The following is a 21139-nucleotide window of genomic DNA, read 5'->3' on the forward strand; positions in this document are numbered from 1 at the left end:
AAAACCCAAATAAATTCCATAGTAGTATGCCTAATAAAAGAAACATAAACTGAATAATTAGAATTAAGGATAATGCAGGAAATATGATCGAAAACCCAAACAAGATAGCTGAAACTTTTGTTAATTATTTCACTGACACCCTAAATAATTTTGACTCCTCAAACTTAACAGCTCAAAATAAGATGTTAAGTTCAATTCCCAAATTAATTACTGCAGAAGAAAATAAAAATCTAAATAATAAATTCACAAAAGAGGAAATAAAAGAAGCTCTTTTCCAAGTCAATCCAAATAAATCATCATGCCCTGATGGCTTCCAAGCTCTCTTTTTTCAAAAATGCTGGGATATATTAGGACACGGTCTATGAGAGGATATCAAAGCAACTAGAAACTCTGGATTCCTATTAACTGAAATCAACAATAATAAAGGAAGTCAAAATAACTCACGGACAATTTGCTAATGACACCATTTTACCAGGGGAAAGTACCTTGGAAGAGGTTTGAAGTTTTAAGAAAATAAAAAAACTTATATGGAAGCATCAAGCCAAAAAGTAAATGCAAACAGATCAGAAATTTTCTATATTAATACCAACGATGAAACAATGAGAAATATTTGCAATATAATGGGATATCGGAAAGGAACTTTAATAGCTTGGAATGTAGCTAGAAAAAGGAGTTAGAGAAAGAAAAACTTGGGATATGATTATGGAGAAAACAGATAAGAAAATGGAGAGTTGGAAAGGAAAATGGTTAACTAAAGCAGTTAGGACAACTATGATCAAAGCAGTTCTATCAGCCATTCCTACATATCAGATGGCTTGTCTTTCCCTACCCAAAGGAGTTGAAAGGAAATTAGACTCTAAACATAAAATATTCTTTTGGAAAGGTATAGCAGATAAGAAAAACCAAGTGTTGATAAAATGGGATAATATCTGCTGACCTAAAGATTATGGACACCTAGGAATTAAAATTTGAGCTAGCAAAACAAGACTTTAGGAGCAAAACTATTATGGAGAATGTACAAAGAGCATAATAATTGAACAGCTCTAACCCCCTTTCATTGTTTTGTACTAGAAATCCTCCAAAAGAATCTAGAAAATGGAATTTTATGATGCAAAGTTGCCCTTTAATAATGAATAACCTAACTTGGGATATTCGGCTAGATGAGGATGCTTTGTTTTAAGAGGATTCGTGGGATGGACTTCCTTCTCTAGATAGCTTTAATTTAGCAACCAATATCAAGAATATCCTAACTAGTATCTAGGGACATCGGGTTTGTGATTATAAAATTTAAGTAAATGATAACTAGCATGGAGGATGGCAATGGAAAACCCTAGAAGACACACCTCTATCACTACAAGAAAAAATCAAGCTCACTCAATTTCTATAGAAAAGACAAGTCAATCACAAAGAAAGGGACGATAAATTAATATGGAGAGCGTTAAATGGAAAAAATTACAAAGTTAAAATAGGCTATGAAAAGATTTTAAACTCCCAATAATGGGAAAAGATATATATTCCCCTTAATCTATGTTGGGATTCAGCATGCCTTCCAAAGGCACGAACCTTTCTCTGGGCTGCCATACAAAAAAGAATCCTAATGTTGGATGGATTTACCAAGATGGGTTTCGAGGGTCCATCAAGATGTCCATTATGTGAAAACAATTCCGAAATGGTTGAGCATTTGTTGTACAGTTATCCATATGCTAGGAATAGCTGGCTTATGTCAGAAACTAACTTGGCAAACAACATTTCCTAAAAATCTATCAAACCTTCTAAGGAGCTAGCATAATTATAGGGAATCCAGGATTTATAAACACCTATGGAAAATATCTCCCTCCGTTCTCTTTTCGGAATTATGCAAAGAAAGAAACAAAAGGATATTCTACAATGAAAAGATGGATTAATCATCCTTTCCTTAACAAGGTGGAGGCTAGTATCATAGAGGTAGCTAAAAATAATCTCCAAAATATATATAAGGAGGAAGAAACTTTTACTGAATGGGATGCAAAGATGCGCAACAACTGGTACAACTTAATCAATTCACCAATGACATCCAAAATCAAACAAACTAGCAAGTGCAAAATACAAATGGGAACCTCCCCAAATAGGATGGGCAAAGTTAAATTTGACAAGGCTTCTAGGGGTAACCCAGGTCCCGCTGGCTTAAGGTGTATTATCCACTCAGATAAAGGTTCTTGTTTAATCAAACGTTCCAAGCCTCTAGGGGTAATGTCTAATAATCTAGCAGAACTAGAGGCTGTAATCAAAGGTTTGAAAATCAGCAAAGAATTGGGCATTAATAAACTTGTCATAGGTGACTCACAAATTATCTTAAACGCATTAAGGAAAAGGAAAACTCCTAATTGGTTTCTCAACTCTAAACTCGAATATGCATTAATCGTAGATGATAAATTTGAGGATATAATCATAAAACATATGTACCAAGAAGGAAAGAAAGAGGCAAACAAACTCGCAAAGAAATCTGTATATGGACAGGACCTTTGCTTCGATTATTTAGCTAACAAATAGATCTTAGATTCCATATGTAGATCCTATACAGTTTTAATTCATTATCAATAGCCATTATATTGTAAAACTAGCCAAATTTGATATAATACTAAGTTATAAAAATGAATAATATAATTACAACCATTTAGCTAACAAATAGATCTTAGATTCCATATGTAGATCCTATACAGTTTTAGTTCATTATCAATAGCCATTATATTGTAAAACAAGCCAAATTTGATATAATACTAAGTTATAAAAATGAATAATATAATTACAACCAGGGTGGATATAAAGTAACTGATTAACATAGACAAACAGCACCAAGATACTAATTTTCTTAATTGTACTAAAAAAACTAAAGTCATCATCGTAGGGTACAAAACATTTATAGTAATATTCATGAGGATTTCAAGTTAAGAGAGCTAATTAGTAAGAGTAGTATATTCTCATAATAATAATGGGTCTATTAATTATAGTGCAACTTAAATAACCCGATTAAGACAACAAAGTAAAGTTTAAAACACTTTGACATCTCAATATAGATCATAGGGAGCATCCCCTCAAAAACAATTTTCATTTTACATTAAATATTCATTGATTATTAATAACAACAATCTTGGTTAAAAAGGTGGGTCTGTGCAGGATAAATAAAGGGGATGTTCTAAACGGAAGTCAAAACAATAAGAAGAAAACCTACTAAAAAGGAAATTACAAAGAAATAAAAATGCTCTAAATTGTTTAAATGAGGAACAATCCCCATAATCTCACTATTTTTGTAAATAGAGAAGTGTCCCTATTTTTATTTTATTTTTATCTTTAATGGGTGTAAGTCCCCAGGCAAGACCAGAGGTTTCTCGACTCCATTCCCGCCTGAACAGAGGAATCATGTATAAAGTTTATTAACTAATAATAGAAAATTTGGCTTCAGCCTTCTGTCGATCAAAAAAGGTGGGAAATAAAACCTACCACTCCTAGCATTTAGGCTGAAAATGCATACCCACGTAGGCATGAAAGGTAATGAAAAATAAATCAAAGGAAAAAAGAATGCCTCTCAATTTGATACGATACATAGGATCTTTCAAACCCTAAGAAATTCATTTTTTCCTTTTTTCATTTTGCAAACAAACTCTGCTCCAGTCGCTGCCATGAGAAAACAACAAAGTTCTTGGTTATGCAGGTTTTTGTTCTTAGCGATTTTTCTCTATCCTTTGAACGTTTTTCTGCATTTCTTTTGTAATTCATTCATCATGATATATACAGAGACTACCTTGGAGACTATTTTTGGATAAGTGTTTATCATCTTCTACGAGGTTGTGTGTAGTGTGATTTGATCAAATTGTTAGTGAAAAATCTTCTTTTCCCTCAGTTTTGTCTTACTATTTTATGCCTACTCTATGATAAGTGTAATGTGGAGATTACAGGTTATGTTGAGTGAATGTCATAGGTTCTTTATTGTGAAATTCTCTTTTCATTTATTGAGCAAGTAGGCATTTAGACTTTTCTGCAAAATATTGATGTGCATGCATGGCAAAGGCAAGTTGTGTGAGTTTAAAACTGTCCCTATAGTTTTCAAGTGTTAAAGGTTCTCTAAATATCATAAGTTCGAACTTTAGGTGCATCACCGTAGGTTTATATTTCTTCTGTCATCTTTCTATCCCTTTCCCTCAGAAAGTTTATAAGTTTTAAGTGAAGCGTCTTATAGGAACCAACCTAGAAACTAGAGGTCTCACTTCAGTTGCATGTCCCACGTCGAAGTGATTCCAATGTTTGCCAAAATTGTTGTAAACTATTTCAGTTCAGCACAAGGTGCAAATTTTGGTAGTTAACAGCAGCCATGGGATAGAGATGTTTACCGCATAGGTTAATTAAGAAATGCACACAGATAATGAACACAAACAGCAACAACAGTACTCCTTTATTCACATATGCCAAGAGATTACATAACTGGTGATAAGATGGTTTACAATGATCCCAAACGGGGTATAAATACTTTCCGCTGAACCTTCCCGAAGGGGTCCGTCGGCTACATAACAATACTAATCTACCCGTCGACCAAAATCTTTACCGATGACATGAACCGGTCGACCCGTCGGCTACAAAATCTTTACCGACAACAACACCCTGTTGGCTATAGTTTCTACCAACGACATCATCCCCCCCAAAAGAAAAAGTTGTCTCCAGACAACAATTACAAAATACAATTACAACATATCCAGGACAAATTAACAAAACAAAATACACTAACTGGTCTCCAAAATGTGTTGCATCTGCAGCCTCCGTGAACACCATACTGTCTCCTTAATCAAGCTAACCTTGATAGCTACCCGTGCCGCTTTCTCTGCTTTCAACTGCTGGATACCCTGAGTTAAGCATCATTGAATTGCTTTCAACTGCATGATCAACTCCTCCCAAGCTCTCTATGCATCCACCAAGACAGTTTCACGTCCAACACCTACTCCAAGTGCCTCTGGTACAGAAACACTCCATGCCTGCAGCAGCTCTAGGTCTCATCAACTGGTCACACTTCCCACGACTGATATCTGCAATGACTGGGGGTCCAGGAGGCAAAGCCCCCGGCGGGGTCGAGGGGCAGTGCCCCCGCGAGGTCCTGGGGTGCGCTCCCTGTCACAATATAGGGCTGGGTCAAAGGGCAGTGCCCCTCGCCTTACATCTGTTCTGTGTCACCTCTGTCACCCACTGCGCCTGCGGTCCTCACGCATCTAGATTATTTCCTTGCTGTCGGCACCCTTCAACTAATTTTATGGTGCAATGCATTCTTTTCTTTCTATACGGTCCATTCATCGTGTACCGGACAGTGGGATCTTTCTTTTTTATGGGTTTGGACTGTATGTTCTTCCCCTCAACTTCAACCGTAACCGCCTTTCCTTCTTCCGCTATGGTTTTCTTCTTTACTTCCGATGGTATTTTCTTCCCTTCTCTATCTTCCTCTATGATTTCCTTCACTTCTCCTCCTTTTACTTTGTTCACTTGCTTTCTTTTCTTACTCTTCTTACGCTTGCCCTCGCTTTCTTCGTTCTCAATTTTTTTCTCCACCATTTCATTGATCTCCATTTTCTCCGAGAGCTCTTGCTTTGTCACTGTTTTCACAGTAACCTCGATCTCCTTCTCTAATTCATTATGCTGCAGCTCCACTTTTTTTGAAGTTGACTCATCGGCCTCATCTCCCAAATTCATGGTTTGTAGTGTGGCTTCGTTGTATTTGATGTATTTGATGGGCTTCCCCTCAGTGAATGCATGAGCGGGTTAACATCCAACGGTGCATCCCCCTCCTTTACCTCAGTGAACTCCTTTGGAAATTCATTCATCCTCGCACCTTCCTCAATTGACAATACATTGCAGTTGTAGCTATGAAACAGTTCGTAGTCCTCCATCTGCCAGTGGAAGAGACCATTCACTGAGTCTAGATCGTCATCTGTTGAGCCTCTGTCCAACCACAGGACTCCCTCTTGCTCTGGTTCCATACATTGTCTGCCTTCATCCTCCTCTTCTTCGGAATCTGATGACAAGGCCTCTTCTCCGAACATTTGGGTGTGCAGATCAATGACAAATCGTCAACCTTTACTTTCAAGTGACAAGGTGTTCTTCCAGTCATGTATGAATCTGGCTTGAATAAGCCATCCACGGCCAAGGATGGCGTCGTATCCTTTTCTCTTCAACGGGATCATGACAAAGTCCAGTAGGAACGGTTGTGTGCCAATCATTACCGGCTGTGCCATCAAAACGCCCAGAGGTTTAATGTCATGCTAGTCCGCTGTGAGCAACTGAAATGTAGGGGGCCACAATGTTGGCTGTCCTAGCTTCTTCCAAGTCTCCTCAGGTAAGACATTTACGCTGGACCCTCCGTCGACTATTGTGTCTATGAGAACGTGTCTGAGGATCCCCATCTCGACAACCACGGGATGCCAGCTGGATGTGAGGGCCAGCAACATTTGGTCTTCTCCGCCTGCAACAATTTCCTTCCCTCTACCTTGTTCTCCTGGTATCCTTGGAGCCGGCGCAATATTTGTGAGAGCGCATCGAAGCTAGGGCATCGTAAGAAGCACATCATTTATCTTGACAGGTATCTCTGTTTGCAAAAAATTCCGTACAATGTTTTGTTCGGCAGAATTCCTCGCCGAAGTGTCGGTAGTGTCCTTCAACTGAGATGTTTCCACCTACGATGCCTTTGCAATCTCCGCCCACACTTCCCCAAATTTCCTCTTTTCTTCCGCCGGGTCTGGGTACTCTTTTGCTTGCCTCCGCGTAATTGCCAGAACCTCTTCTTCATCTGTCCCAACAGTGATCAAGTTTACTCCGGATTTTGGACACTTGGCATCTTCATGATCTCTGAGTCCGCACCATCTGCATAACAATTTCAGTGTGTTTGCCATTGTACAATCGCATGCAAAATGACCCCACAAATTACATGCTCGGCATTGAACGATCGACCGTCCGTTTGCATCATATTGGATTTGACTTCGGCTCCCATTATTATTGTTGTTGTTCACATTGTTGTTGCTTTACCCTCTGCTATTATTTTTGTATCCACCCGAAGTGGCACCATCAATGTTTGCGTTTCCATTCCCTCCGGACGTGGAAGCTGCCTGTGTTAGGAGCACTTGTTGAGGTCCTCTGGTTTTCATGTTGAAGGGGCATTCTTTTGTGGAATGGCCCATGATCTGACAAATGTCGCAGAATTGGTTCTTTGGACAGGACCCTTTGGTATGACCATCCGTCTTACACTTCGTGCACCATAGCTCACTTCCCTTGGTCTCCTTCTGCATGTTTTTAAACTCCATCATGCGGATCATGTCCTTTTGTAGGGCGCGGACCCTCTTGCTACTGTTTTCATCATCACTGCTATCCTCTCCCGAAGACGTGTCGTCATCGGAGTCGGAGGAACTATTTTTCTTTTTCTTTTTCATCCTCTGCTCGCTTTCCAAGTTCATCGCTCTGTTGTATGCTTCTGTGTATGACGACGGCGGCACAATTTTCATCTTCCGCAACTTCAAGCGGAGGCCTTCCACAAACCATCTTTTCTGCAATCCGTTCGCTAGCTTATTTTTCATTTTACTTATCAAATCTTTTAATTTCCTAGCATAGACGCGAACAGTTTCATTCTTCCCTTGCTTCGTATTGTATATCTCTGTGACAATTTCGTTGTCGTCACACAATAGTTGAAATTCGGCAATAAACTCCTTAATGTTGTCCCAACTGTTTAGCTTTTGCGGATCTGTATCAGTAAACCAATCAATTGCCACACCCCGTAGGGTTGCCAGAAATTGCCTCATCCATTCATCTGCATCAGTTATGCCATTTTCTCTCTGGATAGTTTCACACGTTTTACAGTGTCGAATGGGATCGGCTGTACAATCGCCATCGAACTTCGGCAGCTTTTCTTTTGGTCCCGCCATCCCTACTGGATTTTGTGCATGGGCGTTGTTCGGTCCTACAACATTGGCAGTGTTCACTCCCCCACCGTGGCTTTGCACTCCCACACCAGCGGTCTGCACTCCCACACCGGCGGTCTAGTCTCCCACACTAGCGGTCTCAACAACTGCGAACCTTGCTGAAGAAGGATCTTCTGAAGTTGTCCCTTCCGGAAGTGTATCTCGGACGAAGAGTTCACTCCATGCTCGTGCTCCCTCGGTGTTGTTCGGTCCTACAACACTAGCAGTGTTTACTCCCCCACCGTGGCTTTGCACTCCCACACCAGCGGTCTGCACTCCCACACCGGCAATCTGCACTCCCACACCGGCAGTCTACACTCCCACACCGGAGGTTTGCACTCCCACACCGACGGTCTATTCTCCCACACTAGCGGTCTCAACAGCTGCGAACCTTGGTGAAGAAGGATCTTCTGAAGTTGTCCCTTCCGGAAGTGTATCTCAGACAAAGAGTTCACTCCACACTCGTGCTCCCTCGGCACTTCGAGTCGTGCGAGTCGATTCCCTTCCGTCTGGATTCTCTTCCCTCAGCGAATACAAATTCAAGAACTCCTCCCTGGCTTCTTCCACCAACTCCACCCGCTAACAAGTCTCCTTCAACAATTCTTCCGCACTTTTGTGTCCATCGACAATCTTTTGGAACCTCCTTCTCCATTCGGCTTGCTGTGCCAAAATTAAACTTTTTTGCGCAATGCATATGCCATCTTTCCCCTTTATCTTATTTCGATCCTTGTTAAGCTGATTTGGCATTAAGCTTCATTCCTCCCTCCTTCCAGGTTCGTAAGGCAACGACGCCAAATGTTTACCGCATAGGTTAATTAAGAAATGCACACAGATAATGAACACGAACAGCAACAACAATACTCTTTTATTCGCATATGCCCAGAGATTACATAACTAGTGATAAGATGGTTTACAATGATCCCAGATAGGGTATAAATACTTTCTGCCAAACCTTCCCGAAGGGGTCCGTCGGCTACATAACAATACTAATCTACCCGTCGGCCAAAATCTTTACCGATGACATGAACCCGTCGGCTACAAAATCTTTACCGACGACAACACCTTGTTGGCTACAGTTTCTACCGATGACAAGAGATATCCAACGTATTGGATCAGGAGGTCCATGGAACAAGTTTGATGGAGACTAAATGCACGGGATATGTGCTTGTACTTTCAAAACCTTGGCCAAGGTGGTACTATGCTACAACGCAGTATGCGTCAATCACTAGAATTAGTAGTCCAAAATCTAGCTAGGAAGGTCACATAGTAAGCAATAATGTCTTTAGGATGAATGGCCATGGTGGTTGCGGGTTCAACACTAAGTTTCAGATGGCAAGAAAATGGAAATTGTGCTTTTGTACTCCTAGGAAGGCCTAGGCCCTAGGCTACTTCTGGGTGACAGTTAATCACAATCGAAAGATCTATAGTTGGGTGCTAAAAATCCCTAATGATACTCTTTCACCCATGATCGACGAATTTGCAGAAAGGAACAATCGAAAAGAACATGTACAGGTTCTGATTTTGTTTGTTTGTTTCTGTTAAAGCAATATTTATTTTCTTAAATGATTTGTTTCCTGGAATGTAATTGTGAAAGTAGTTAATTTTCAGCTTCATATGAAATGCAGTTAGTAACTATAATGGAATGTTAACTGTAGTTCTTTTCATCCTCCTTGGAAAATGAAAGTTGCTTTCAGTTTTCCTATTCGTTAACAAAAAATTATATTATTCTATTTTGTTTTGAATTATGTTAGAAGGGTTTGGTTGTTACAACAGCAAGGCAGATTCGAATTAAGTCATTTAAAGTGATATCCCATCAAGCTAGGTTTCATAAAAAAGCTTGCCACTTTGCAATAACTTAAATGAACCATACCTAAAGGCTAAGACATTATCGTTGCAGACATTGTTGGGATATCCTAAAATTGACTGTATAATATTCAATTGTAATCAAGATAAAAGTTGCACTACATGAGAAAAATCTTAAAAACAAAGTCAGATTTCACAATATCAAACAAACAAATGGCAGAATCTGTAACAAATATCAACACCAACACACCATAACAGCATGAAATGTAATTAGGAAAAGATACCTACAGAAAGTGGTCGCAAAATATTGCTGGCAACATATGATGGCACAGTGAGTACAACCGTCTTTGTTTGTATAGAAATGGAGCCATCTGGAGTCTCATAAGTCAAAGCATATCCACCGCCAGAAATTTTTCTGATTGACGAAAGCCTCCAACCTAGTTTAACTTTATCACCCAGCCTAGCAAATGCAATTCCCACAACTTCCTGATTAGAAGACATATATAAGAATTCCACAAAGGCACGCAGCATACTTTTACAGAACAAATGTGTTAAAATCATGTATCCAAGAATAGATTCACAGCCCAACATTTTCATGAGATTAATATTTTATGCAAAGAAATATATAAATCATAATCCATAGAATCTTTGAAGGAAATAAGGTGTTAAATCTTAAAGGATTCCATTTCCCATATTAACAGATTTCATTGTTTTATGTAGTTCTCAGTTCACAATTCTTGAATATTGATGTTGATCCTATTTAAACATTTTTCTTATAAAAATACTTGAATAAAAACAGATCTTACAATGTCTTCAGGAAAAAGATAAGGTTTTTCTATAAGGGATACAGCAATTGCTCCACCTAAACAATACATTCATTAGAAAGAAGTAATAAAAACATCAATTACTAAGGGGAAAAAAACAAAAGGAACTCAAAGGCAATAGTCATACCTATTAGCAATTGCATTTGGTATTGTTGTCAGTCCTTTCCTAAATGAGCCCACTGTTTGACCCTTTGGCTTCGGCAAGCGCCTGCAGTTTGGTCAAATTCTGAAAACCTGTCAAGAATTGGCTCACATAACAAGCTACTAACTACAATTTGTCAACACATTTATATCTTGCTTTAAGCTTTCAAAAATTTGGACAAAGTATTGTAATTACGGATCACGTGGTGGCCTTGGACTGTTTTTGCTCTCTTGAATTGTTTTAATGGCTCCACCAATGATACTCCCACCCTTTTCTTCTAACCTACAAACCTTTCCAAAGGCTGCCTTAATGCTCAGTTTGGCAGGATCTCCAGCATACACACCTGCACATTAGTGGGATGTTTCATTTAGACGGAATAAGCACTGATCCAAAGGATTAATTTATTTTAGAACATATATAGCATCTTAAATATTCGTTAAGTGTACAACAAACCAGTTGCCTCATTATTGAAGATGATGCCTTACAAAACAAGAAAAATATACAGACAAGTATAAACAATCTCCTTCTGAAATACACCAATCTACTATACAGTATACATGTTATATGGAAACCAAGCAAGGGCACAAGAGACTGTAAATTACTTTCTAAGTTATGGTTTTTCACAATGATATCTGAAGCAATTTTCAAATACAGCTTTCAGATATTAGCAGGTTTATTTTAGATTAGGATACATTACCAATGTTACCCCAGGTTTCTAGGATGGGTACGGTAGGGGACAGGGGGTCAAGTTTCTGGGATGATCTGCCAATTTTGGGGACAGCAAAGGGGAGGGCTATATAACAACAGGAAAACTAAAATATGTAGAGAAATTTAAAATATTCATATGAAAACATGAATAGAACATGCACTTATTTATAATAAAACCTTAAAATATAAGAATTTGTGGAATTCATATGTCAAATTTGTGCTACTCTTAGAGTCAATGTCAAATTCCCTCTAGAAATCAAAGTCAAAGTCCCCTAGCATCCCCTATCCCCAAGACGTTTCCAGGATGGGGACAAGAATGGCTGGAAAAAATATCAGGGACGCATCCCTGGGTAAGACTGTACATTACATATAAAATTAGAATCTATGTGATAAGCTCTTGTCATGTGTTTTAGATAGCAGAGTTTTCAAGGTTGATTTAAAAAAAATCTTTTGAACATATGATCTGGGGATGAGCCTATTTGGACTCGGGTTATGATTTGTCCGCAATAAGTTTAATATGATGGCTTTATGATATTTGTGATAAACTTCATTTTATTTTGTTTTGCTTTTTAAAATTTCACTTGTAGCTGAAAATTAAAAGTTCAAAACTTATATGGATGTACTTTCTTCTTATGGTACATATATCTAAATTGTTGATCCTTGTTATGCAAGTTAAATTTTTTTTGATTAAGAGAATCAAGGATTAAGGATAATATTTCATTAACAAAGTTGCAACTTTATAACTGTTTGTTGCCAGCTGAGGTCTTTTCTGCTATCAGTCCTAGTTGTACTCGATATACATAGATTAGCATTATGATAATGACGATATTCCATTCGAAGGCTTGATATTCTTTACTTGACACTGTACCTATGCTTGATCGCTATTCTTTAAAGAATAAAAATCATTACTTTGAGTTGCTGCTGCTGTAGATACTCATAATGTAGATGAAGGTGATCAAACTGATTGATTTGGGACAGGTTCAATTATTATTTGATGAAGTCAAACTGGAGTCTGTTCATTCTGAATCTATGCTCTTCTATGCAACATAAGTGCTGTTAAAATTCCTATCACTGCTGCTATCTTAAAAAATCGGGAATCGTGATGAGATTAGTATTTTGTTTTGCTTGGCCAGTGTAAACATCATTACAGGGGTGACTATATGTAATATTCAATAATCATAGGGACCTCAATGTATATACACAGATTGTAGCTTGTTGATTAATCTCCGGCATAATACAAAATTTCATTGGTTTGCTGAATATTAATCTTTAGACTGCTTATTTCTTATTCTCGATATGATATACTATCCTATGGAGGCTTTGATAAGGATAATTGCTTATACTTGCCTGTCATGATCAATAACTCATGTAGTGACATCAATATGGAAATTGTTTAATGCCTTCTTCGATTCCTTCTTGATCAGTGATCACAGAAAACTGTTGTAACTTAAGATAATCTTTTCTGTTTGCTCCTTTGGATGGAGTCATCAAAGTCTCCCTCCTTGAAAATGCTCTCCCAAAACATTCTTAAGTTGTCAAGTTGATGCTAGATCTGATGCAGGAGCATCTTGGGTCAATGAGCAATCTTGCATCAACCAAACAAAAAAATATTGCTTTGTTTTCTGTACCAGTTTGTTGTGTGTGGAGTAGTCATTGCTGCTTGTGGTTTCAAGTTTTGCGCAGTTGGCATCTTATTCTGGGTCCACTGGTGATCCTTACCCTAATTGCGCAGAATCTAATGTTCCTTGTGCTTGGAGTTTTGTGCTTCTTTCTTCACTCGCTTGATTCATCCTACGTAGTGTGGAATTTCTTTCTGCGTGGTTTCTTATGATGGCATGGTGTCTTGTGCGGTTGAAGGACATCTCTTGGATCATGTGTAGACCTATTCTTAAGAGTGCGGATTCTATTTTGATCATTAGATAGTTCTTTTGTTTTCTCCTCCAAGGCAGGACCTATTTTTTGTAAATAAATGCTTGACAGGCCGCCTTGTGGTCTTGTTGGCTATATAAGGACTTGAATTAGATGTAGGGAAGTAAGTTTAGGAGATAGGAAAGTTCTGAGGTAGAAGAAGGTCCCAAGATTGCAAGCTTTAAGCTCTGATGTTGTAATCCATTGTATTGGCTGCAACCAGGAAGGCTTTACAGCCGGGCATGTTGGAAGTGGATAGTATATTTTATCATGCAAGTTGTCTAATCAATCAGTACTTGATTGATGCATAAGTTGGTTCTTGTTGCTGAAAATGTGTTTTATTCTGTGTGTACTCTAGGATGTTGGGTGATCAGATTTTCTTTCCTTCCCCTACGAACCCTGCATCAAGATCCAATTCCTTGTAGCGCCATCTATGCAAAACATAGTCTTGTCAAGTAGTCTTCTGAAAACTGTCGAGGTAAAATGTTTCCATGCTCTTTAGAAGATTATCTTCCAAAAGCCTCAAATCTTAACACTATTAAGAGAAATTTTACTATACTCCTCATAAGTCATCTTGATTACAAGGTTCCAAAGCAATCTTGGGAATGAATCATTACGCCAATGTCACACCACTCTGATTATAATAGTCTGATTTTGTGATTGCCTCTTTTGGAATGTTAATAGGTGTTTGTTGTTTAAATCCCAACTGAAATAGTTGACATTGCTAGACTTATTCTTCACTAACGTATAGACTTGGTTCAATTATAGAGTCAAAATCTTGATATATTCCCTAATAAAGTCAATAGAAAAATCCCAATTTTTTCAACTTATCACAATTACGAATGACTTGGAATGTTGGTAGGCATTGCTGCCCTTGCAATGAAAACCAAAATTTGAATCATTAACCTCCATGAATTTAGAAATGGTTCATTAGGTATTTGACCATCAACTGATATCATCTTTATCAAAGAAAAATAGTACTAATAAAAATTTTGTATGTGATATGAGCTAGAAGTGTTGCTTCTCCTTTCCACCATACCCAAACATGCATCATTTGATCTTCGGTCAAAGGAAGGAATCTTCTTTATTAACTTGATCCGAACTGCAATCTCTCGTAGTCTGAGTGGGGAGTGATTAGTGATAACATTGCTAGGGTTTGTATTACTCCAAACTTGTTTCCACATATTATTGATACGAGTTGCATCAAGGTCCCAGGTTTTGTGTTCATCTCCAATTTTATATGATTCCAAAATAGCTTATTCATTCAGTTTTAAAAATAAATTGTCATAGGGCACATTAGCTTCAATTGCAAGCAATGGATTACTAATAAGCTGAAAAATTGTCCTTGCTTTTAAAACCAAAACTATCTCCTTTAAACCTTTCTTCATATGTTTCCTCCAAAGTCTATACAATGCTTCAAGTCATAGTTTTTAGCTATGTTGTCCAATAATTTCCTCCTTTCTCACCTAGTTCCTTAAGTGCTTGGTAACTATGCCTTGATTTCTTGTTCATGAGGTTTCTTCGATATTTTTCAACTTATATTCCTCTTTATATTGATTTAGGGTCTCATGGCATCTAGTTGTTCTTCTATCCTTGTTCGTTATTTTTGTATCTCATCTTTCCATACTTTTAATGTCAGATTTCTATCCTCAAGGTGATTAGATCGGACATACGATGCAACTTTTGATTCACTTGCACTATAATGTCCCTAATATTATTAAGTTTAAAATTAAAAATTATTTATGTATGGTCTTGAAACTTTATTTATCTCTTGGGCCCATTTTTATTTTTATTTGTCCATAGGCGTTGATCGTGTTGGCACCTTTTATAAACCCTTGAGATTTTATCCTAAGGGGTATTTATACCAGCTTGTAGGTTGTAGATATGATATATTTATTAATGTCCAACAAGAGACCAACAAGGGTCTAAGGGATTGAAAGTTTACAAACAAGGGAAACCACCTACAACAAGGACACCAAACGGTGCCCGCGAAAGAACAAAGCAACAAAGAAGCAAAGGAAGACACCAAGGAAAGGACTACGGCTTGGCCGGAAGAAGTCCAACACCAAAGGATAGGGAACAAGGTGACCAAGGGTCCTCGATTGTCTCTACATATTGCAGCATGAGGAGTGTGGTTGTCTGGTGAGTCCACAACAGTGTCTCACTGATCTGATGAGGCTAGAAGCAGAAGTGCACAATTATTTCTTCATGCCTCTAGCGAGGGACATGGGCACATAAGTCGGTGATACGCTGATCCAAAGCCTAGTGCTAAGGAAAAAGGAGCTGCAAAGTACGGTCTCGAAGTTGGGTGGTCTCTCGGAGATAGCGTGCCAAGCAATTCTAGTCAATGTAGCTGAAAAACGCCAATAAGGACTTGCAATCTCTAAAAAGATAGTAAAATCTCCCTCTGATCTCATAATAGATGGGACAACAAAAAAGAAAGTGGGTCCCTATTTTTGTCTCTGCAAGGGTACATAAATGGCAAATGTGATCCTCTCTGTCGATGTGATGGCCAATCTAGTATCTAAGTCAGTGGGATCCAACTCTGAAGGAACCGAGAGAGATACGAAGGGCATGGCACCAACACTAGGTCAAATATGCAAGGTGCGTGATAATCCCATCATGGATATCTAAGAAGTGCTCAACATAAAAAGGCTACCTACAAACGCAACCCTTCCGGAGGGTTGATCCAAGTCGTCATAATGTATTGTCTATAAATATCAAGTCTCATATGCCCGTTCAACTCTTGACAAGAGGGGCGGAGGTGAGCAGGAGCATCCAAAGAAAACTGATAGGGAGGGAGATGATCAATCTCAATCCCAATCAAACTCAATAGAGTAGTGGCCTGAGCATACCAACAGCGGACCCGGTGGCTAAATCAAAACCAACAACAATGATTGAAGAGCACTAAGCCAAGTAGGAATATATGTGGTGGCCGCCAGTAGAATCCGTAAAGCCCCAAAGACGGTGAAGAAACCAAATCAGATTGAAGATGACAGCAAGTTTGAAGGGGTGAGCTCCAAACTCAGCCAAAATAACACATGGGGAGTGGAATGGTGACATCTAATGATACGCCTGAGGAAAAGCGTTTGAACCCGCTCAACCAAGGACTATTTCGAATCCATGAGAGAGAGGCCCCAAACCACTAAACCATATAAGATTGCAGGTTTGACCAAAGAGTCCAGGAGGGGACAATTTGGAGGAAGTGTCCTAAAAGTGATGTTTAAAGCATTGTCTCTCTAACATGGCAAGGGAGCCCAACCCTTTATTAATCCTAGGTAGAATAGTGGGTCTCAAATTGAAGCGGGGGCCAGAGAACTTCACCCCAAGGTAAGTGTATGAAGAAACAATCTCTATCTCTTGGCCCTGTAAGCAAAAATGGTGTGAAGACTTAATGCTGTTGAAAACCATAACCCGAGTCTTACTCGGGTTCACAACGAGTTGACGCTAGTCACAAAAAGAGGCCAACCTATCAAGAAGCCTCAAAAGACCGTTAGGAGAAAAGGCTAGAAGAATCACATCATCGGCAAAGAGGAGAATAGAGATCATGACCTAGTGTAAGTAGCAGTCATCACCGGGGAGTGAGGAATCTTGGAGGAAAGCCTCAAGCTCATCAATATAAATGCCAAAAAAAGTTGGGGAGAGATAGCAACCCTGCTTCACCCTAATGGTGCTTTGGGTCGGGTCCAAAAACCCCTCAAGAGTCCTAAAGTTGCCCACAACATTCTCGTATAGCTTCATGATCACCGTCAGTGGTCTCTAAAACCCCAATATCTCAAGTCTCTAGAAAAGTGCCACCTGGGGGACAGAATCAAACGCCTTGCAAAAGTCCACAAAACAATAGTAGACTTTCATCGAGCGGTGATGAACTTCCTCAATGATAGTCTACAACGCCAAGATATGGTCCATGGTCTGCAAGTCTTCCTGAAAACCCGCCTGACCTCTCACCCTACAATATCTTCTATCAAGTACACTAGTAAGAATACCATTCAGTGCAATGGCATAGAGTTTGGCAAAGGTATGCCTGATCATGATGGTCCTATAATTACCAGTGTCCAGAACCAACCCAGATTTATGAATTGGATAAATCAGGTGTCTCAACCAAGAGTCCAGAAAATTGATGCACACAACTCTATTAAAAAGCACAAGAAGGTAGGAGCCCAGAACTTGAATACCAACGAGGAGCTCTGCCTAGAACCCTTCCTCATCAGCCACTCTGTTACATCTCAAAGATCTAACGGCCTCATAAATGTTGAAGGGAGTAAATAAGTAGCAGTGGACAGGCGGGTGGGGTGAATAGAGGGCTAGCTAGGAATGTCGTAGAGAGTGGAGGCATGCGAGGCAAGAGAACAAAGGTAAAGGGTGGAAGATGGGGGGTGTTGGGGGAACAAGGTGCACCAGAACAACTTCGGCCAATAAAAAAGTGTGTCACTAAGGGATCTTCACTAGAAAGCAATGTAAAGGTGAAGAAAGCAATGATACGAAATTTACAGCTGGGATTATGAGGTGGAGTGAGTAACGAAAGCCGAACGCAAGAAGCAGTGGAAGGCTTGATAGTTATTGTCAAACCATTGGTTCATAGTGCATGTCTTCCTGCACACTGGGTTGAGAGGGGAAGGAGAGGTGTGGAGGCAGATGGAAAGAAGAGCCCACTCCCAAATTGCAGTAGCCAACAACTCAAACATAGAAGAAACCCGACTAGTATTAGAGAAGTAATCTAGGGGGAGGAGTCATCTAAGATGGAGGATAAAGAAAGCCTGATCTCTCTGGGGATATTGGAAAAAGGTAAGTGGGCTAGCAACTGCTGACAAGGGTTGATGAGGGGGAGTTAAGGACTAGAGGAAAAGCGGATAAAAATGGTGAGGCAGGCATGATCGGCCAACGAGAGGCAGGTGATGGTGAAACAACTAATGGAGGAGATGAACAAGGTGCAAGCTAAGACATAATCCATAACACTCTCTCTAGCATAGTAAGGCCAACAAGTAAAAATCTTAGAGTCGGGGTAGCAACAAAGACCATTCAGGATCACCATGCTAAGAGGACTCACATAACTGAAGAAGGTGATGGTCGTAGCATGAAAGAGGGTCATGACAATCCTCGAAGAGGTACTAGAGACCCAAACCATTGGGCTTTGTCTCGTGAATGCAAATCAGGTTAGAGTCACGGTCATGTAGAGGAAATTGCATATCCCTAGTCCATGCATTAGAATCACCCAAAATAATGATGTCACCCAAAGTAGAGAACTTGGAGATACACTCGTGCAAGTCCAAAAAAGGGTGACCGTCCTCAACACTGTGCACGGCATACAGAGAGGAAGTCAACAGGAAGTAACAAACAACCACAAACATATCTCTAAGATGGCGACTAGTATGGTGAATACAAATCCCTATGAATCTAGCAGCAATGTTAGAATGAACCACTGAGATAACACTAAAAAGGTCGTCTCTAATCAAACAAGCAACACCTTCGGAACCACGCACCCTGCTTGAGACCCGAACCTCCTCTCTACACACCGATAACCACTTGTATCTAGAAACACCAGAAAGAGGACGGACGAGACTCTTGTGAGTCTCCATAACAACCAAAATTTCTGTCAAACACGCAACACCAAAAAGGAGACCAAGCAATGATCAAAAAGTACCATTGTCATTCCAATAGTTGACAAGAAGGGAGCCAAAAGAGGGCTTACTCTTGCCCAATTGTTGGTGAGACCGTCATTTGGCTATGAAAGTCGATCACTATTCCCAACTAGGGGGAGGTGAATCACAAAGAACAACCCTAAGATTTTGAATAACTGCTCACTTCCCCTTGTCCCTCGCCTCTACCACCAAACCTCTAGAATGTTTCAGTTTCACTACTTGTGATCTCGTGAGATCCTCATCCAAATAGATCTTAGCGGAAAGAGGGAATAGCTTCCCCTTCGTCATAAGAGCCTATAACCTGTCTAATAGAGAAAGAAACCGAAGGTAAAGATGCCATCTGAGCCGAACCAACATCTCTCAAGTGTGATATCAAAGATACCCAAGTGATCGTTGAGGAAAGACTAACCAGCTATGAAAAGATTTGTTGTGGTGGAAGGATGTCCCCAGACCCTCAAGTTGCACTCATGGGCATGTCTTGCTCACTCATTATCAAACTTCCCCTAGACTAACTTTTCAACTCCCAAAAGAGGTGAAGGGTCAGTGTTGTTACAAATGGTGGTCCAAGACATTACTTGTTTTGTTTTAGAGAGTATGGAAGTTTTCTTAGCGGCAAGTTCCAACTGTTTGTTTTTAAGAGTCTCCAAATCCCCTAGTTGTTCAATAAGAGAGTCAAATTGTATTTTGATACCTGTTGTCTTAGAGGTGAGGGTGGCAGAGAAGTTGTTAATGTCTGAAGAATTTGAGTCTGTATGCAATTTCAGATCAAAAATACTCTCTAATAGTGACAAAACAGTGTCTTTGAGGTTCTCAAGTTTGAGCTTGAGTAACCTTTCACAAAGTCGTTGGTATGTCAAAGAGGATTGTTGTGACAGTGAGGTCTCCATGAGGGCGGAAAGAGCCAGCTGACAACGAAGAAACAATCGAAGGAAAATTGTAGAGCACTACAGAGACAGAGGTAGAAATTCGTGCACATGAAGAAATTCATGAGAAGAAATTGAAATTCACCAATTTGCCAGAAAATCTATGAAGTTTGGTGAGAAAATCTCATGAAAATAAACTTCTGTGAAAATCTATAAAAATCACATAAAGATTATGAAAATCTAAGAAATTCACGTGCAAATTTATATGCAATATGATAAGAAGCAAACATCATGATGAGAAGCTACCTTCTTACATTGTTTAAAACCAAAAGGTACATGTAGAAGGTACATGTCTTGACTTTTATTTTGTATTGCAAATTTCAGTCGGAGTTCTTGTCGGCCACTTAGAGGTGAAAGATTCTCCTTATTTTGTGACTGTAGTTTCGATGGTATATAGCCACCCTAGTTTGTCATTGGAAATATCACTACAATATTTCACTTTGTGCGGCAAATTTGTCGATTGCCTTCATTTGGAGACAAATCTGTAATTATTCGACTCTTATTTGAAGCCATTGTGACTAGAAGTACTATCATTGTTTAATCTGGATTATTTCTGTATCACTAATATTTTGGCGAAAAATCTCCATTTGTGCCAATTTGTAACTTAGAGTTGTAATGTGCGTCAACTCATAATTCCCTCAAACAATAGTATTCATCTATTACTTTCCAAGATACCAATTCAGTCAAAGAGATAAGGGCGATTGCATGCAACAAATATCTAGCGTTAAAAGGAAAGACTTGATCATATGTCATTCCCATTATGTGCATGCAAACACCGCATAATACAACCACCTCTCTTCAACCACTATACAACATAGCCCAACACCATATGACATCATTTATATAACCCATATGATCACCCAGCATTCCCCACCACATGGTCTATTTTGTTCACCGTACGGACCACTTCTTCACCATACCATACGATCTCTCAACTAGTTCCACTATACAGTCACCTTCTATCTCTCACATTATATAGTCCCCTCTTTTCTCTCAACATACAAACCATACTTTTGCAAGCGTAGGGACTCAGTGTTCACACACAAAGTTTTCTACATGGGTACATCACAGACTTCCCTCGGGTACTTTCCCTTAGGTGTTTCCCTCGGGTGCTTCCCTCAAGTACTTTCACTTGGGTGGTTTCACTTAGGTACTTCCCTTGGTTGCTTTCCCTTGAGTACTTCTCTCAGGTACTTTTCCCTCGGGTACAATGGTACATGACATGTGGTAG

The 21139-nt window shown here is 39.4% G+C and overlaps 1 protein-coding gene across 1 annotated transcript in view; it reads right to left on the minus strand.

Moving 5' to 3' along the window:
- The window catches only part of LOC149578572 (Flavin containing amine oxidoreductase family), a 238478-nt gene that overhangs the window by 158182 nt on the left and 59157 nt on the right, over positions 1 to 21139 (minus strand). The window contains exons 4-6 of the mRNA XM_089829938.1: positions 10926 to 11073; positions 10716 to 10796; positions 10053 to 10224 (exon numbers count right to left, since the gene is read on the minus strand). Coding sequence (XP_089686064.1) covers positions 10053 to 10224; positions 10716 to 10796; positions 10926 to 11073 — 401 coding nt within the window. The remainder of the gene's footprint in view (positions 1 to 10052; positions 10225 to 10715; positions 10797 to 10925; positions 11074 to 21139) is intronic.

Source organism: Cupressus sempervirens, chromosome 1 (assembly GCF_028749045.1).
Source record: "Cupressus sempervirens isolate cs-2001-9-10 chromosome 1, ASM2874904v1, whole genome shotgun sequence".
Taxonomy (NCBI): Eukaryota; Viridiplantae; Streptophyta; class Pinopsida; order Cupressales; family Cupressaceae; genus Cupressus; species Cupressus sempervirens.